This window comes from Arctopsyche grandis, chromosome 2 (genome assembly GCF_051622035.1).
Source record: "Arctopsyche grandis isolate Sample6627 chromosome 2, ASM5162203v2, whole genome shotgun sequence".
Taxonomy (NCBI): domain Eukaryota; kingdom Metazoa; phylum Arthropoda; class Insecta; order Trichoptera; family Hydropsychidae; genus Arctopsyche; species Arctopsyche grandis.
The window spans coordinates 1,295,982-1,315,468 of NC_135356.1; the positions used below are offsets into that span (position 1 = coordinate 1,295,982).

The 19,487-nt window shown below is 33.1% G+C and overlaps 1 protein-coding gene across 1 annotated transcript; it reads right to left on the minus strand.

The window, feature by feature from the left end:
* Positions 1-1,007: 1,007 nt before the first annotated feature.
* Positions 1,008-13,679, minus strand: LOC143922813 (intraflagellar transport protein 122 homolog). Its single transcript, XM_077446143.1, has 22 exons — positions 13,571-13,679; positions 13,144-13,374; positions 12,863-13,079; positions 11,427-11,577; positions 9,920-10,074; positions 9,650-9,847; positions 9,454-9,507; positions 7,755-8,021; positions 7,143-7,307; positions 6,269-6,277; positions 6,097-6,179; positions 5,871-6,024; positions 4,967-5,131; positions 4,630-4,787; positions 4,291-4,565; positions 3,631-3,787; positions 3,360-3,554; positions 3,162-3,294; positions 1,759-1,915; positions 1,510-1,712; positions 1,226-1,384; positions 1,008-1,145 (listed from the first exon to the last, which is right to left on the minus strand). Exons 1-22 carry the CDS (start codon positions 13,630-13,632, stop codon positions 1,008-1,010), a joined length of 3,486 nt encoding a protein of 1,161 aa, XP_077302269.1. The 5' UTR covers positions 13,633-13,679.
* Positions 13,680-19,487: the final 5,808 nt, after the last annotated feature.

A 19,487-nucleotide genomic window follows, 5' to 3' on the forward strand; every position in this document is an offset into this window, starting at 1 on the left:
TTTTTTTATTAAAAAGTTTTGGCGCCTCCCCTGGCAATAGTCCGCGCCTCCCGTGGGAGGCGCGCCTCCCAGTTTGGAAACCGCTGGTGTAGATGGATATCACAAAAATTTTAAATAAAACAACTTTATGAAAATAAATTTATAATGTAATTCAACACACAATAATTACATGGAATAATTACAAATTTTCCAAAAATGTGCCACTCAATTTTTTATTATATATTTTAATAAATGTAAATATAATACAAATACCACTTAGTCTATTTTTTTTTCTTTTAAAAACATGGAAAAATATAAAAATATGAATGAGATGTTGAAAATCTATTGAAGAAAAAAATTACTGTTAGTGGTGACTTCTTCTTCGATTCAACGGTTCGGAACAGCTCTTCAGCGCTCATATCAGTCCATGACAACTTCATCCTTCCAATCCATTTTCTACCTTCTATTTTTCCCATGATAATCAAACGGAAAAATTCGTATTTTGAACCCTGTATCATGCGTCCGAGGTACTCCATCTGTCTCCACTTGATGACAGAAACAAGTTTCCTGCTTCTCCGTATCATGCTGAGGACAGCTTCATTTGTGACTTTTTTGGTCCATGGGATCTTCAGCATACGCCTGTTGACCCACATCTCAAAATCTTCGATACGGCTGATCATTCTGGTCTTCAGAGTCCTCGTTTTGCATCCAGATAGCAGCACTCTTTGCGAATCTCAAACGCGTACGAAGATTGTGATGCTTGTTTATTGTTGATGAACACTGTTCTAGCCATCTCGATGCGGATTCTTACGTTTTCATCTGGGTCAAGCTCTTAATTTAACCAAGTTCTCAGGTATTTAAATATTTTAACTCTTTCTAACACCTCTAGATACAACGTTTAGATCACCGGTGTCTGTTTGCATTTTGTCAACTACATAGCATAAATTTCGTCTTCTTTATATTTATGTGCAGACCTCTTCGATTGCTTTCTTGATTAACAGTATATCTTTCTTCCATTCCAAAAATTTTCATTCAAGAGAGAATGACGAAGATGAAATAATGGATTTTAACGGTTCAGTGCCATTCCCGTCAATCAGTTGACTACGACAAAATGAGCAGAGTGCTTTAGAAATCAGCTGCGATTCCAAATCATCCACGTAAAATAGCTGAAACAAAAACAAACCGACGTTGTTATTTTATGGTATACTCGTACATATTTAAGTCCCCATTCAATATTGATATAAACCTTGTAACAATGAGGGCAATACTGTATGTGTAAGTCGGGCATAACGTTGCGAAAAAATAACGTTTCCAATGGTTTTGGACGATTGATGACTATCACAGATAATGGCTGTAATATTTTCAAATCTTCTCGGTTGCACACAACTTTACCATTCTTATCATCCTATAAAAAAACATTGAAAATATGAATTAATTGACCTCACTTATACATATATGTTATAATTATGTACTATATTTACTTTTCATTTGAAATGCTAATCGTTGAGATACTATTAAATATTTACTTACTTCAAACGATTTGTTTGAGAACACGTCTTTGAGATTAGACAAATTTTCTATTCGCAATATCTGAGAATTTTCTTGGTCGTTTGGCCGAGCTTCGAGAGAAGACACATCAGATTCTATCAACTGTAAAGCCTCCTCCACGGTTATGTCGTCCTCTATAGTGAATGCGACCAACGGTAATATTTCTAAAACATTAATAACCACTTCTATACCAAATGAAAAAATGAAAAATTTCACATAACATCAACTAACCGAATGTAAGAAACGAATGGTACAAATTATGTCTGCAGTAGTTGCAAACTGTTGAAAGTGGTGTGAAATGATGTGAACATCTGTAGCACAACGGCGTAACCTCGTTACTATCGTTCAATCCAGCTCGTGAGAGCAATGTCAAAACTTCTACATTTTCCTGCAATCAAATAAATATCACAGATGGTTACTGATTTCTGAAAAGGATGGTATCAAGAAATCAATCTACATATGTAGAGAAATTAGCAACAAAAATAATGAATATTTAAAGGAAGAGTATTTTCAAAAGCTAATTTTGTGATCTTTCGGATCTTCACCAGAGCGGAGACCAATCAATCTTTACTAAGTTTAGCCCATTGAATTCGAATATGATGATGATTTTTGTTCCTTTCTTCCCGTTTAAAAGATATGAGCGTTTAAAATATGCGCAATTTTTACAGATTTTTGAGTTTTACCTTCTTTAACTCAAAATCATTGTGGGTCACACTAGTAAAGATTGAATAATCTCCGCTTCGTTAATTTTTTTGTTGCTCAATATTATCTAAGATTTTCTTTTAAAACATTTTAGTTCAAAAGAAATACTAGAGCAACATATGTATGTAGAAGAAAAGCAGCTCATGAAGCAGACAACAAATGATTTTTTGAAAATAACACTTGTCTGATATATAATATTTTTTATGTTGGGTTTGCGAAACACTATTAACCCTTTCAATGCTGACCAACGCTGATCAGCGTTTTGCCGACAAGTCCTTGGGCCTGAAGAATGCCAATGTGCTTTGTACATTTTGCATGCATAAAATAAACAAGAATAATACCTGTTAAGCCTTTCCCGGTAGCATTAAAAATCAGTCGTGTAATCCGTGCAATTGCTTTGTCTACGTTTATAAACACTCATTTACACCGGAATTTCTGAATTTATGACCATAGCAGAATTACCCGATGGAAATCCCTAATTGATGAGTATTTCAGATTTTGCCTTGGTCTCTAGTTGCACATGGGAACAATCAGATTGGACCGAATAGGTGATTATTGGAAGAAGCATCACGTATTTAATATACCGGTATTATCCCAATACACGTCACGCAAAAGATTTTTATTCATTTTAAAAGCATTCAATTTTAACAACAATTAAGAAGATCGAACTAGTTTTGGAAAAATACATTCACTAATAAACTTCTTTTGTTTATTATATTTTGTTGCAAGATATATTAGAGAGTCTAAACACACCTTTACAAAACTTGAAATCCCCGGCGGTAGTTATCTAGAGTTTGTTTGGATTAACTTCAATTTTATACCTGATTTCTAAATAATTCTAATTGGAAATGTGGGCGAAGTTTGTAGCGTGGCGGGCTTTCAACAGAAATGACTTCAGCATTCAAAGGGTTAAACCGTTTTAATTTATTCACCTGTATCTTAAATGGTACTTTCAAGTTCTGAATTTTGTCCAGCATCTGACGAGCCAGTTTGTTTGCGCCTAGTAATCTGCCTTGTTTTGCTAAACACAAATATACCGAACTGAAAACCGTCAAGGCGCAATATCTTACATGATTTTCAAAAATGAAATAATGCTAAAAATAAACTCTACATAAGATTGAAAAGGATACAATAAAGAAATGCCTTTCGGCGGATGAACATTGTTTTCGACGAGCGAAAGAAAAATTTTAGCCGCGTTGAACAACGTTTCCGGTTGGCAAACTGAAAACACTTCGTGTATAGACTGATGCACAATATGAAAAGTAAAGTAAATTGTTGCATATTTTTCATTTTCATTATACGATTCTATCCAATTCTGTTGTTGACTGTAATTGAATAGAAGAAAAATGTTAATTTCAACTGTCGATAACAATAATTTCAAAGCTTTTCGAATTAACCCACTCAATATCGTCCACAGTTTGGGAGATTTCTAAGGATTGTGATGCAAGCAACCAATGCAAGTAAGCAGCGTCGTTGAAACGTTCTTCGGCGATGGCATTTTGTATAAGAACTCCCAAAACTCTAGCGGCTGATTCCGTCTGACCGCCCATGTGGTATGCTGAAAATATCACATCGATAACACAAAATAAGAAACTATTATAGAATAAATACAACTCAAATGAAGAACATTTAGAAATTCTCGATTATGTTCAATATAACCAGCAGAATAGACTAGTGGTTAGCATATAATGCTTTGAACAGAGTGGTCATGGGTTCAAATCCGAGTTTGCCAATTTATCTGATTTTTATTGAAACGGTTCCAATAAATTGGCAACCTTACCAATTTTCTCGTAAAATCTCGAGTTTTAAGCAATCTCGAATTTCACTGAATTGTATAAAATGCTGCAAATTTACAAATTTGACCATAAATGGATGTTAATTGATATGTATTTACATACTTTGTATAGTACTTGTATCAAGTGTACCTACAATGTGTCTGGCCAGGAAGGCGCATTTGGGGTTACCTGCTAGGCCTTCCTGGTATGAATTAATAAAAAATAAATATCAAGGTACAAATTTAAATGTCTAGTAGTACATAAATTCATGTAACCATGTACGAACCTTTATGAGCTTCGATAAAATGATTGTCCCTAGCCATTTGTTGTGCATATGGTATATAAACCTCTTCCTTGTATTCCGGATTCTGTTTGACCAATTGAAACGCTTGCTCCCAATTTTCCATCTTAACTGCCATCTTGACCATTGCATGCTGATCTCCCAATTTTTGATACAGCTCGGTCGCCGACTCCAAGTGACCGATCGAGATCAAAGCCTGAGCCACCACATATAAATTATCGCTCGCACCCTTATCGAGATTACGACCCGTTTCGACCAACCTAAAACATAAATATGTATTCTCTAAAGGTTCACCGCACACTATTCGTTTAAATAATAACTCACATGTCGACCCAACCGTTCTGTGCCATAATATTCGCCCCACTCTTTATGTCTCCGGCTGCCAAAAACATCTCAGCAGCCACACGAGGCTCGTTTATATGCTGAGCCCATTCAGCTCTCTTTTTTATAAGATCCGACACATCTTCCGAATCCATGTATTCCTACAAATATAAAATAATTCTCTAAAAAAGGGTCTAAAAGGATGTAGAAAAAAGTGAAAAAAATTAATATATGTATGTATATATAAAATAATTGACAAACTCGTCATCTGTGGATTATTTCTTAATTTTTTTGTTTAATAATTTTAATATACAACTGTACAGATATGAAAAAGACAAACTTGAGCCTTGTGGAACAGTCTAAGATCCGTGTACATTGTGAGGGCTCGGTGTGATTGGCCGTTGGATCGGTATAGCCGTGCAGCGTCGATAAACTTTCCTCGGTATGCATAAACTTCAGCTACCGAGAGAGCTTTGGATGCATTATCGCCTTGATTTAACATTTCCTAGAATAATAATAGTACAAATTAAAACCGAGCTTTTTATTATGCTTTCAATTGTATTCAATTAGGGTTGCCAAGTGTCATGGACAAAAAAAAAGAACATTTAACAAAAAAATGTTTAGTTATAATTGTGCAGGTTATTATTAAAGTGAAATAGTACCAAAAATGCCATTATTTTACAAGGTAATCGTAATATTCCACCAGTACAGGAAAGATTATATCTATAAGGCTAAGAATCATAATGTATATGAAAGAATCATAATTTCACAATAATTTTTAAAACAAATTTACACAAAAGTCCAAATATCTCAAAGGAAATATTATATTACTTCCACTTTCATAATAAGCGGAACATACATACATATGTAGTTAGGAACTTGAAAAGTACGCTTAAAAATGAATTGTTGAATTTAATCATCTTCATTCTCACTCTCAATTTCATCACCTCTGTTGCTATATTTATCCATACACTGCTAATTTGGTGCAAAAGTTTCTTAGTTTCTTATAACATAGTACGGACTGTGTGAAATTATTGTCAAAATTGAAAAAGAGGACATTACGGGTGTAATATAAAAAAATATAGAGAACAAAAGAATTGTGTTACAAAAGACAATTCTTAAAAAAAGACCTGTTGGCAACTCTACATATATTCAATGTCTCTTACTTATTTTTGTAATTGACCTGTTAGGCCTAAATAAAATAAAATAACAATAAGTATATGTAAGTATTACAACAATCAAACCTCTAACACATCGACCAATTCGAGAAATAAAACATTCTCGATCCGTTGAAACGCCTTTTTGGCCACGCTCAACGACAATTCTTCCAAAGCCGCAAAACCCAAACTCTCCCAATCGGAATTCGGAACGCCCAGACAGGCAATGTTGTACGCCTCACTGAAAAAATGAACAAATTTAAAACGCGAACGATTTCGACTGACAACGAAAGACACCGGAAAGGGTACCAGCTTGATCGAAAGCATGCCGCCGCCGGAGTAACACAGCAAATCCTCATACGTCGCATGCCAAGACACCGAGGAAGCATTTTCCGCCTGTTTAACAAACTTTCATTATACAAAACATCACTCACAATTATTGGAAAAAAATTCATACAAATGTGCACAACGCCTCGAACATTAACCTTTCCAAACTTCAAATAATACAAAATAAATCCCTAAAAACAATTTATAATACGCCCATATATACTAACTAAATAATATTCCGTTTGTTACAGACATTAACAACAAACTAACCAGTACAACAAAATGTCTATACCCTTCAGGTATAACACACAGATTACCTAAACACAATCTGCTTTAAGTCATCGACTTTAGAGAGTCTTTAATTAAAATTATGTATTAGATGTATTATGAGCATTTTATTTTTAAATGCTTTTTATTATTACTAAATTGTGTTCACAATACATCTTATATATATTTTAATATCTACTGATCATTTTCTATTTTACAATTTAAAATTAATTTTGTTAGTAATCATAGTATTATATTATTAATATGTACAGCGTAATAGGAAAAAAAGAGCTCAAAAACCTATTTACAATCCTCCAATTACATATACATATAGCCAGCAGTATGGTCGGTGGTTGCGTTTATGTTTAGCACCGAGAGGTTACCGGGTTCGATCCCGTGCTAATCTTTAATACTGCTGACTGTCAGACTTCGATATTTGTGACTCCAAGTCGATCGTTTCTTATCAGAGTTTGCCAATTTATCTGATTTCATTGTTGAAATGGTTCCTCCATCAAATTGGCAAAAATCATCCTACCAACTATGTAACAAATATCTGAATTTGATTTATGTACAATATTATGATTAATTAATTGTTAATTTCGTGTTCTTCAGCCTCTCGAAATACAGCGATTTATGTAATAAAAATGGTGCAATGTTTGTAATTAATTGTCTAGGAAGGCGCATTGGGGTCTACCTGTTATGCCTTCCTCGTATATATGTATGTATCTATGTAAAATAAATAAATAAATATACAATGAGACTTACGGTGAAAAGAAGTTGCTGCGTAGCTATCATATAAACATGACAACAACAACTTTCGTCCACGATTGCTATCATCGATTTAGAAGAGCTCAAGTCGAAGCACCTGATCGCTGATTCAATAGTCACCAACACTTCCATGGAAGCTTCATCCAGGTCGACTTTCCATATCTATAAATACAAGATAAATAGTTTAAAACTTTAAAATCAATAAAATATTATAATGGACTTCCATTCAATCAACAATTTGATACAATTAAGTCAACCTGTTAAGTATTAAATAACATTCTCAATAAACGTACAAATGTACAGATATTATGTACCAAAGACAAAAAATCATCAAATTCAATTTTTGTATGTTAAAAAACGATCAAGTTGCGATTCGAGTACTGCAAGCATTTTTTGCTATGTGTTACGAATGAAGAATTCGATACAATGTGCTAAATATGGATATAGAAAATGATCTCAATTGCCGTTACGAGTCATTCCGGTTAATTGAAAACTGCCAAGCGATGCATTTCTTCGGTAAAAATAACGCTGACCCACGTTAGTACAAGTTTATACACATTGCTCTGAAAATACATACGTATATAACAAATAGATATGTAAATTGCGGACCTCTCCATTGGCGAGTCCCAACAATAGTGCTTCTTTATTTTGAACCGTAGTAACTTTCACGTATCTTATCGAAGCGGGCACATTCCACGATGCCAGATTCTTGCCTCCGATCATCACCAGCTTGGCGTCTTGGCACAGCAGAAGAGCACTGCTTGTCGCCACCAGCAACGAACATTCGGCTTTCTGGGGTATCTTCTCCTTGACGCGATACAGCATACCGTCAGTATCGCTCTGCTCATATATGACTATACGCTCGGGCAGTTGTACCTGTATGTATAATAATTTTCTTAAATCACAATGACTCAAATCATATCTTTAGAGCACATGTTTTAAATATTAAAATCAATCGAAAGATTGAAATTTGTAGTTGTCACAAAAAAACGTGACGTCATTTAAAAAAAATACCGTTGTATTGTGTATATGTTACAATTGAGGTGTATCTTCCAGTTGTAATATATTTCGACTACATACAATAATAACATCACAGCTGTCAAAACTCAACTGTTATATTACAACTAGGGATCCCAAATCTAAATATTCGAATACTTTTTATACGAACTTATTTTTTTTTTTAATTTCAATCTACAGCACATTTAGTTCTATTTTATGTTCCAGATAATGATTCTCTTAAAATTTTATCTTAATAATATCTTGAACTTCTTAAAACTACTATTCGATATTCGAATATTTGGGATCCCTAATTACAACTGGCGCACATTGTTGAAAGTGTATTTGCGCTTGCACATAGAGATATAATTTACTAGTTGAATTGTATTCGTATATGAATGACCTAAAACGCCAGTTGGAATATATTACAACTGAAAATACACTTCCGACTGTAACATATATGTATGTACATGTTATATCACATCACCATTGTGCTCTAAGGCAGTGCTATTTGCTCAAACTATTTCAGTTGGCGGACCAGTATATATTTTTCAGTAATTCTCACGGACCAACATCATATTTTTAAATAAAAAGGTTATATATGTATATGAGTGAAAATTTGTTCGTATAACAAATAAAAATAGTATGAAATATAAGTAGTAAAATTTATTTTATTCACTTCAAAGTACAATATGTATATATCATATACATATGTATGTACTTAGATAAAAATGAAAAAAAAAAAACTAATGAGACATGAGCTTGTTTGTTATTAGACAACTTATCCAGTCGTGGTTTTATCGAAGACAATTCCACACATAATGGATCATGAATATTCACACTATTAAGATGTTTTGTCTTAATTAAACTCATGGTTGAGAAACCAGTCTCGCAAAGGTAAAAGAGTTTTCAGTGCATGGTATTAAAGATCTGGGAAGATTTGTGCTTTCAATTTGATTCAAAAGTACAATATGTATATATCATATACATATGTATGTACTTAGATAAAAATGAAAAAAAAAAAACTAATGAGACATGAGCTTGTTTGTTATTAGACAACTTATCCAGTCGTGGTTTTATCGAAGACAATTCCACACATAATGGATCATGAATATTCACACTATTAAGATGTTTTGTCTTAATTAAACTCATGGTTGAGAAACCAGTCTCGCAAAGGTAAAAGAGTTTTCAGTGCATGGTATTAAAGATCTGGGAAGATTTGTGCTTTCAATTTGATTCAAAAGGACGCAAGTGAAGTTGTGGTTTCAAAACACTTTTTTAATTCTTCAATTATTTTATCTTCTAAATTAACCAATATATCACTCCATGGCAAAAATGGATGAGATGATGCAACGTTATCCATAAGCTATTGTTTTAATTTGTTATTTACTTGTTTGCCGACGGACGGTAATGGGCCGCGGACCATAGTTTGAGTAGCACTGCTCTAAGGACACTATACATATTTAAGTCTGATATTGAAGTTGAGGCTTGCTAAAATAGAAACTCACGGCTAAACGATGTTTATAAATAGCTATCTTCTGCACCTTGTCGTGGCACTTGATTTTGACTTTGGTGCCCGACGTCAGGTGGTGAATTATGACGTCGGTTAAATTCTCCCGGTATGCATACTTCTCGTGGTACAAGCCGTGTACTTTATTGAAGACGATTTGATAGCACCATAGTGTGCCGTCCAAGCATCCCAGAGCCTGTCGGATGACAAATTGTTAAGGGCAACCAACTTTTTGAAATAAATCTGTCAAGTTAGTCTGTGGACTCACTATAGTGTTGGTGTTGTCGCAGTGCTCTATGGACCAGACCCATTGTTGGGAATTTTTCAGTACAGGAACGCCTTCAAGGGTGGTGATGATCCAACCTTTTACGCCACACACTAAAATCAACTCGCCCAGTCTATTCAAACACACCGGCATCAAACCTGAAAATCAAATCAATTCACATTAAAATAAATAGTTAATTATAGCCAGCGTTGCTCGGGCAGGTGAAAGTTGTAAAAAAAGTATACAAATTCAGCTTTATATTAAGTATAAAAATACGATCAATAAATAATTCGCCGAGCAAAAGCTGCTTAATTCGCATTATACATACATACATACATGTCTGTATTTATTTATTTATTGAAAAAAATCAACAGACAACAAATGTAGAAATGCATAAAAATAAAGAATAAATGTAACAAAATAAAATAACATCTGGGCCCAATTATAATTTTTTACAAATTACATAAAATGGTACATAGAGACAAACAAATGAAAAAAAACTAAAACATGACTAAATAGAACAGTACATAACTAAACATGAAGTGATGTAATATTGGATAAAGATTACATATGTATATAATAGAAATAGAGAATGAATCAACCAATCAAGACTCTCCTGATGGCAGTCCTGATTTGATGCAAGGAAATACCGAATAGATCAACATCATTCAGCTCCCCGTTAAACATACGATAAACACGCTGTAGATAGGAATATTTTAGGGAATTGGTTCTGAAAGTATCAAGTGAAAAGAGTGTCTAGAATACCTAACTGGGATCCTGAAATCAACCTTACTCCGGACATCGGGACAATCAAGGAAACCATTTAGGAGTATAAAAAGGAACGTAGCATCAGAGAGTCGTCGTCTGATAGAAAGACTGTTAAAAGTATGGGCGTAGATAGGAAAACGGTAGCGTAAGGATTTGATAAATTTTAGTTGAACTTTTTCAATACAATTAAAATGGGATATATAAAAAGGTGAACAAGATAATTGAGCCAAATTCAAGGTGAGACCTTACAAGGGAAAAATAAAGTAAATTAAGTACATGAGGATCATCAATGGGTTTAGTTGAGCGGAGTAGGAATCCAAGAGATTTATATGCTTTATTAGTAATGAAGGAAATATGTTCAAAGTAATCGAGTTTATGATTAAAAATAACACCAAGATCCTTAATAGGATGTATTTAGAATTGAATGGTTTAAATGGTAATGATAAGTGACATTAGATTTATTTCTGGTAAAATTTTCAAAATAGAACATTTTTCAGGATTTAGAAAAAGGTCACTATTTAAACAATATATAGCAAATCTATCCAAATCTTTTTGCAGTTTATAACAATCGTCTATAGTGTAAATAGGTTTATAAATTTTTGTGTCATCAGCATAAAGAAGTATGGAAGAGTTTTTAAAGATGTATGTATGTAAATAGTGTCGCTTCAATTACAAGTAATCATACAAAAATTATTCAAACAGTAATGAAACGAGTGCAATTATAACACATAACGCAAATTACCAATAGGACGATCCTTCATAACTTGCTGACCGGACGCGTTGTAAAACGAAAGCGTCTCCGACCAATCTCCGACCAGAAGAGCACTCTCCGTCCAAAGCACCGACCACACGGGACAACCCTCTCGACTAATTTTCAACCTCTCTTCACAATTCTGAAACACACAAACAAACACTTGTTCATATTTAAATTATCTCGGAAACCATTCAACGATCCTATCACTATCAAACTGCAAAGTCTGATCAAAGCAAACTGTCTGTATTTACATAATTGGTGAGTAGCTGAATAACTTAAATTGGTCAACAAGTTATACATATTATTAGCCACCGATTTAACATAGTAATCTATTTAATTGTCAGAAATATTCTAGCCGAAAATAGCAGTTTATTAGCATAGTGCACTCACTAGCAGAGCTATTGCATACCAGTAGAGAGGTCAAGTCGACGGTTATTAAAAAAACACAGAACGACCATCTCCTATTAGAATTTTCCAATTTTTCTATCTTAATTGTTGTGACGAATGCAATAAGTTGTTATCTTCTTCCTCAGTTTCTCGCAAATTCGAATTATATTCGAATCTTACAAATGCTACCTACATACATACATACATACATAATGTTACAGTTTCGATTCCCACTACAGCCCCGCTGCTGGCCAGACCTTGGTGTGTGACTTGAGGTCCATCGTTTCTTATCAGAGTTTGCCAATTTTTCTGATTTTCATTGAAACGGTTCATGTAAAATTAGCATCTCCTTTCCTATCTCTCTTGCTAATCTCAAGTTATTCAGCGTCTTAAAATTCGACAATTTGATTATAAAATGCTGCAAAAATTTCTCCATAGATGTCACTGTGGATGTTTATATGAATTCGCATTGTATAAAATGCTTATATATTGTATTTAAAGTACAATCGTAGCAAACCATATGTGTCACTTTGGGGTAATTCCTGTCATGGCACATATGTATGTAATAAAATAAGTAAAGCATTCGCTGTGTTTTTACTGAATTTCAAATATTATATAACTACTGGCCACTTACATATGTACATAACTTATAAAATTAAAGCAATATTACCGTAACCTCAAAGCGAAATTGAGATAAGTTCACAGTTTGGTCAAATTTGATCATTAATGCAGTTTTCTTCCTATTTTCATATTCTTTTTAGGCATTATTGGCAACTTTTCAAAATAGCATCACATTTTTTACAATACAACAGACAAAAAGTTTTAGTTTTAATTACAAATTACATATGAATTCAATTCAAAATCACACGTTAAAATTCCAAACAGCTCAAATTGAAATACATACAGTTAATTGTAGTACAATTGTAAAGAATTATCATTTTTACATTCAGTCAATTTTATCAATTTATTTCAATCTTTAAAATGGTGCCCTGATTAACCGTATCTTGTAGACATACATATCTTGTGTACATATATACCTTATCCCTTATTGAAACAAAGCCGTTAGACAAGCCTACGGCCAACAATTGCCCGTCCAACGACCACGAGCAACATGTGATTCTCCCGGACCCGTTGACACGGTGTTTCTGTACAGCCTTAACTTCATTAGACCAAAACGCAATGTCGGAGACGGCACACGAGGTCAACTGGTGAGTTATTGGATTGTAGGCCAAACACTGCAGCGGTTCGTTGTGTCTGAAAAGATAACATATTATGTCATTTGATTCGCACTACTCAAATCATGTACACAAATACGTACGAATATTTAAGCACTCCTTCAAGTTTCGACGTCCAGATTATGACTATCTTGTCGGCGCCCCCCGATGCAAACTTTCGACCGTCCTTAGCATAAGCTACGCAGTACACAGTGTCCTTGTGGCCTCTCAGCAGCCTGATCAAGGAGCCGTCTTGAGGATCGTATACCATGACCCGCTCACTAGCCGCCACTATCATCTGGGTACCATCGGGACTATAGCACAGACTCTGCACGCTGAAAACAATAAATAAAGGTGCATACTATTTATGTATATGCAATCAATACAAGTATTAAAACTAGGCTGTACTTTCGATCGATATGGAGTATGTTGACATTTTTGACATTTCGTCATACACTCCAAGGCTAGCCTGCCATTTTAAATAATTAGTACAAAGCTTATTAATCAAGATATGAGCATTGTGAGTATTACCAAGAGTATTCAGTCTTTTCCGCCTCGTGAATCTTGTTAATCCACTTGGGAACTGTACGCATTTTTATTATTTTGAGCCTGATGATATTGTACGAAGCGAGCTTGTGTGTTGTCTGAGTTGTCACTGCCGTTGCTATTGGTTACAAACTCGACTCTCTGCTCGGCACCTCTTTTGAGGAGTTTACAATAATAAAGCTTTTAGAAACTAACAATTTTGTATATATTGTATATATTTCTTCGAACAAATCGAGTTGAGTTGAACAAATAGTGCTAAAACTCATCTTCTTTGAGTGCTATGTCCTCCAAAAGGTTGGCTACCACATATGTATCATACATTTTTAAGTTAAATCCCAATGCGCCTTCCTGGCCAATTAATTAAAAACATCGGTATACAATTTTTAGAATAATTTCAACAAAGCATCATAGAGACACCTATGGATAAATTTTGACAAATTTTTGATAAACTTACATTTTCGGAGCATTTTTTTTTTATATAAATCGTCAAATTTCGAGATACTTAGAAACTCGAAATTTACGAGACACTTATGGACAAATTTGCAGGATTTTTATACGAATCAGTGAAAATCGCGAGAAATGGGTAAAGGTTGCCAATTTGTTGCATATATCCTAACCACTAGTCCAAGCTGCTGGTTAATTTGGTTTAGTTCAACCGCATTAAAAATTAATGGGCTGAAATTGAATGTACGGAAATATTATTATATTTTACTACTATGAGCACCGAGTTGTTACCGGTGGCTTAGTCTTTTACCAGCAGTTGAAAGATTGGTAGTTTCGACTCAATTAAATCCTACTTTCCCTCCCAAAAATCGATCTCTACTGGACTGTTTTTTTCTTTCAGATATCTGGGGTTCGTTATGAACACTTGCTCGATTTTTCAGCCTGCTTTAACCTTTTGAATACTGACCAACGCCAATCGGCGTTTTGCCAACAATCCCATGAGCCTGGAATACACCGATAGTCGTTGTTTTTTGAGTATGTAAAAAATAAACAAGAATACTACCCGATAAGCCTTTCCAGGTAGCATTGAAAAAAATGCATTGAATATGGGTCGTGTAATCCGTGTCAATGTTTATAAAGACTGGTTTACACCGGAATTGCTGAATTTATAATTATAGTAGAATTTCTCGTTGGAAATCCCTAGCTGCTGAGTATTTTAGATTGTGGCTTGGTATTTAGATTGTGGCATGGTATTTAGATTGTGAGCATGACATTTTAAGAACGATGAAGATCGAACTAGTTTTTGAGAAATACATAATTAATAGACTTCTTTTGTTTATTTTATATTGTTGCAAGATATATGTACATATTAGAGAGTCTAAACACACCTTTACAAAACTCGGAATCCTCATTGGTAGTTATCTAGGGCCTCATACTTTTTTAAATAATGCAATAATAATTATGACTGTTGGTTGTATCAAAAAGTTATTTTCTTTGAATTTTTAATAGATTTTTATTTATCATAAAATATACTCACAATAAATTTATTCTACATATATGTATGTATGTATGTATATAATAGTTATTAATCTAACGATTATTATCTATTTACAAGGTTTTTATTATTCACTTTCGTTTTGATGATAGTAATAAAATTAATAATAGGAGATCATTCTAGTTTGACATGCATATGTACCAGTGGTTCTCATGTGCAGCCATCAACGCTTCATAAAGTAATATTTCACAATTTTATTTGTTATTTTTTGCATATTATGTAGTTCGATTAAAACAACTTCTGAATTCAAATTCAAAACGTTAATTTATAGTGTCTTCAATCTTTATCTGGAACTTGCTATATGCTTGCATTGATTTATGTACAATATTCTATTATTGTACATAAATTTATTTTTTTGTTGTTGTTTATAATTCGAACTATGTATGTAATCCATGTCAAAAATTTATAAATAATTTTACAAATAAAATAGTGAAATATTACTCTATATAGCGTTGGTGGCCGCACATGAGAACCACTGATCTAGTCACATATCTGCACTCAGATTGACTGAAATTTGATACAAAAACATTTTTTCGGGTTTCAAAGTATTTTTGTACACTCCACTTCTCCGGAAGTTTTTCCTAAGTCTGCAAATCGTACGACTCGTTGATCAATGCAAAACTCCTTAATGGAAGATCGGTTGGTGTAGTATTTTTGTAAATAAACACTCCAGAGATGATTTCACGAGTACCGAAGCAAAGCATCCAAGACAGTCAAGTCAGAACAAAATTATTGTCGATTATATCGCAAACTGCTTCATCTGGAAAACACATTTATAAATTTTGTTAAAAATGTTTTTAATGTATTATTATGGTTAGGGTTGCCACCTCAGACCCAAGTCTCACCCGGTGATAGTGACAAAAAAAATATGTATTTATATTTATACCTTATTCGCTCAGTAATGCATTTTTGTACACAAGATATCGCCAAACATTTCATACAAAAGACATGAGCTACATACCTGTCACATGGAGACATAACCTTGAAACCCGAAGCCCGGAGACTTCGGTGGCAACCCTAATTGTGGTTTACTTATGCATGTAAAACATTAATACTCTACCTATCCGTGCTAGAGAAATCCGCTCGCCGCAGTGCTGGATACCAAACTTCCGTTAGCACAAGACTTCGGCCCCGTCCACTGTCGGTATCGATTGGTCATTTACAGTTACAGATTGGTCATTGCCAGTTACAAAAAATGACCACTGACACGAAAGCCATGTGAAACGTAAAGGAGGTAAGTAATAAGTAAAAAAAGGGCCGCGTACTCACTTAACTACTACGCACATACTAAATCATTTTGACATTATCCACGAGTATTTTAATTTTTTTGTTGATTCATTAGGTTATCTTTGTGGAATACAATAAATTTAAGATAGATGCTATTACTATTTAACAAATTGTAAGACAGGGAAGGTATGTTGACCGTATCCCGGTCTAACGAAACACGTGTTGTGTAGTTTGAAAGAGGATCGTTTATTTTCGATCAATTGGTACAATGGTTATTGTATGTACGAAGACGTTTCTTCGGAGAAGTGATCTGTATGAACTCCATAGGCTCACTCTGCCAGTGGAGGTTGCTGCGTTGGTTTATAAACGTTTTGGGTTGGAGTGTGTCCTTTGTTCGTGGTACTCGCGCTGACCTATTTATGCGTGTTTGCCACGCGTTAATGACTTTCCTGGATATGTGTCGCAGTGACCTGATGAGATCATTTAAGTTGTACTATATGCCTACAAAATGGTTGAAAAAACAAGAATTTTGGCGTTGAGATGTACTCCATATCGGTACGGGAGGGTTAAAAGGGTAAATAAAAAGTTGGAATGTTTTATCTTTTTAATTTATACCAGGAAAATAAATAGGCTTCATATGCAGGTGTAGAAATCGATTTTTCATTATTTCGTTAGCAACAAAGTACATATCCGTATGGTAAAAAAAAACCGATCAATTATGCTCTCACTTGTGCTTGCCAACCACAGAACTCAAGTTCTCTAAAAGTTAATACAAAGATGTAGATTCATATGTATATTTAATACTTTATATTGCATACAAAAATACATACACGCGAGAAAAAACAATTTTATATAAGTTTTTTTGATTAATCATTAAAAAATAATTTAATTAATTAAAATTTTTTATAATACAATAAATGACTATTTATGTATTATCGAGACATCTATAGAGTAAAAATATGTTTATAATTTTTGGTTAAAACCTTTGCTAAATCGGAGTATTAAATTTCAAAACATTAAAAAAATTAAATGATTAATTTATCTAGTTAAATGTTTTGAAATGTAAAACTCTAATTTAGCAAAGATTTCAACCAAAATATGAAGTACGTTGGTACATATACAATTTGATAAATATATTTTTCAATTACAGATGTCTCAATAATCCTTAATTAATTGTTAATTATATTATAAAAACCAGGGAGCTGAACCGGAAACAAAACCGAAAACAAAAACCGAAACCGAACCGATATTTTTTTTTTTGCGGTTCGTTTTTTCAGTTCAATTTTAATTATATGTGTTAAAAAGTTAAGAATCCGTTGTCTTATAATGAAATTCAACGAAAATGCAATAGACTGTATTACTAGATGGAATAATACATTCGATATGTTAAACTCTTTATTGTAATGTAAAGAATTTTATTCAAAAATAGTTTCAATCAATATGGAGAACTATTTCTTGGAATATATGTAAATAGATCGAAATTATTGTCATCATTGATACATTACGGCCATTAAAAGAATCCACAATGAAATTGCAAACCGAGCAAATGACGTTGAGTGATTTTTACGAGATTTGGATTCCATCAAAATTGAAACTACAAAACTTAAATAATATTATAGATACACCCATACTTCTGGAAAAAAAAACTAGTAGATTATTTCTAAACTGTTGTCACACGTTTGTTCCTAAAAGCACGGCCCACGTAAAGTTGGTAAGCCTAGAGAATGTCAAATAAGTATAAATAAAAAAAAGTATTTTGTCTGCATCAGAATCCGCCCTCAATTCCGCAGTGCACCAACGGCAAACTGCATATGCTAGAAAATATTCTCCTTTGACATTTTAATTATGTACCTATGTATATACATATATGATCACATTAAGTTATAGTGAAAAGCCGTATAAAGAGAGGTATACACAGTGTGGGTGTATTTACACGTTCGTTTAACGTTCGATAAAATAATGAGATGGGCACCTCACATTGAGGCAGCGAAATGCAAAGCGATGCGGGGTATATCCTCAATATATCCAATATTTAATCGCCATAGTTCTTTATCAACGCTAAATAAAATAAAATTATATCGCGCGCTCATATTACCATTATTAATCTATGCTTCACCTGTATGGAATAACGCCTCTAATACTAACCTTTCCAAGCTCCAAGTAATACAAAATAAATCCCTAAAATAATTTATAATACACCCATATATACTAACCTGAAAAAACTGCATGCCATGTACAATATTCCGTTTGTTACAGACAAAACTAACCAGTAGATTCTATGACAGAATCACTAAAAACCATACTAACACACTTGTGAAGAGTATCGGTGATTACAACAAAATGTCTATACCCTTCAGGTATAAACATAGATTACATAAACACAATCTGCTTTAGATCATCGACTTAAGAGAGTCTTTAATTAATATTATGTATTAGATGTATTATGAACATTTATAAGGATTGTAAATAGGTTTTTGAGCCCTTTTTCCTATTATGCTTTAGATTAACATTAGAATAATATAATACTGTGATTACTAACCAAATTAAATTAAATTGTAAAATAGAAAAGGATCAGTAGATCAGTAGCTATTAAAATAGATATAAGATGTATTGTGAACATAATTTCGTAATAATAAAAAGCATTTAAAAATCAAAAAAAAAAAAATACAAGAGAACCAAAAACCTAAAACATATTTTTTTTACCAAACTGGAACGAAAAAAATAACAGTTCGGGTCTCTGATAAAATCTGTTTTAATATTTTAAAGATATAAGAAAACATTTAAAAATATATATTTATTTAAATATATAATTTTTATAAAATAATAAATGATTATTTTTATATTATAGAGACATCTATATTTTTCTTTAAAACTTATTTTATCATATTCTTGAAATCTTTGTTATATTATGCTTAACTTTTTAAACATAGATGTCACTAATAATAATAATATAAAATTTTCTAGAAATGGAATTTTCTAGAAAATTCTCTCACCGTCAAGTCTTCTCTCGTGGTCTCGATCCGTTGCGGTAAAATTTTTGTGTTTGGTCGCTATCCAGATTAACGCTGGCATTCATGTTACTTATTTACAATGTTCAAATGTTTTTTTTTTAATTAAAATGTAAAAATCTCTTTATTTTTCTTAAATATGTAATTGTTAACAAGATATTTACTTCAA

Coding starts and splice junctions, on each gene's coding strand:
- LOC143922813 (XM_077446143.1), bottom strand. CDS start 13,632: ATGCGTACAGTTCCCAAGTGGATTAACAAGATTCACGAGGCGGAAAAG. Junction 11,578..12,862: donor TTGTTTCAATAAGGGATAAG/GTATATATGTAC, acceptor TGTGTGTTTCAG/AATTGTGAAGAGAGGTTGAA. Junction 5,132..5,870: donor AATTGGTCGATGTGTTAGAG/GTTTGATTGTTG, acceptor TTATTATTCTAG/GAAATGTTAAATCAAGGCGA.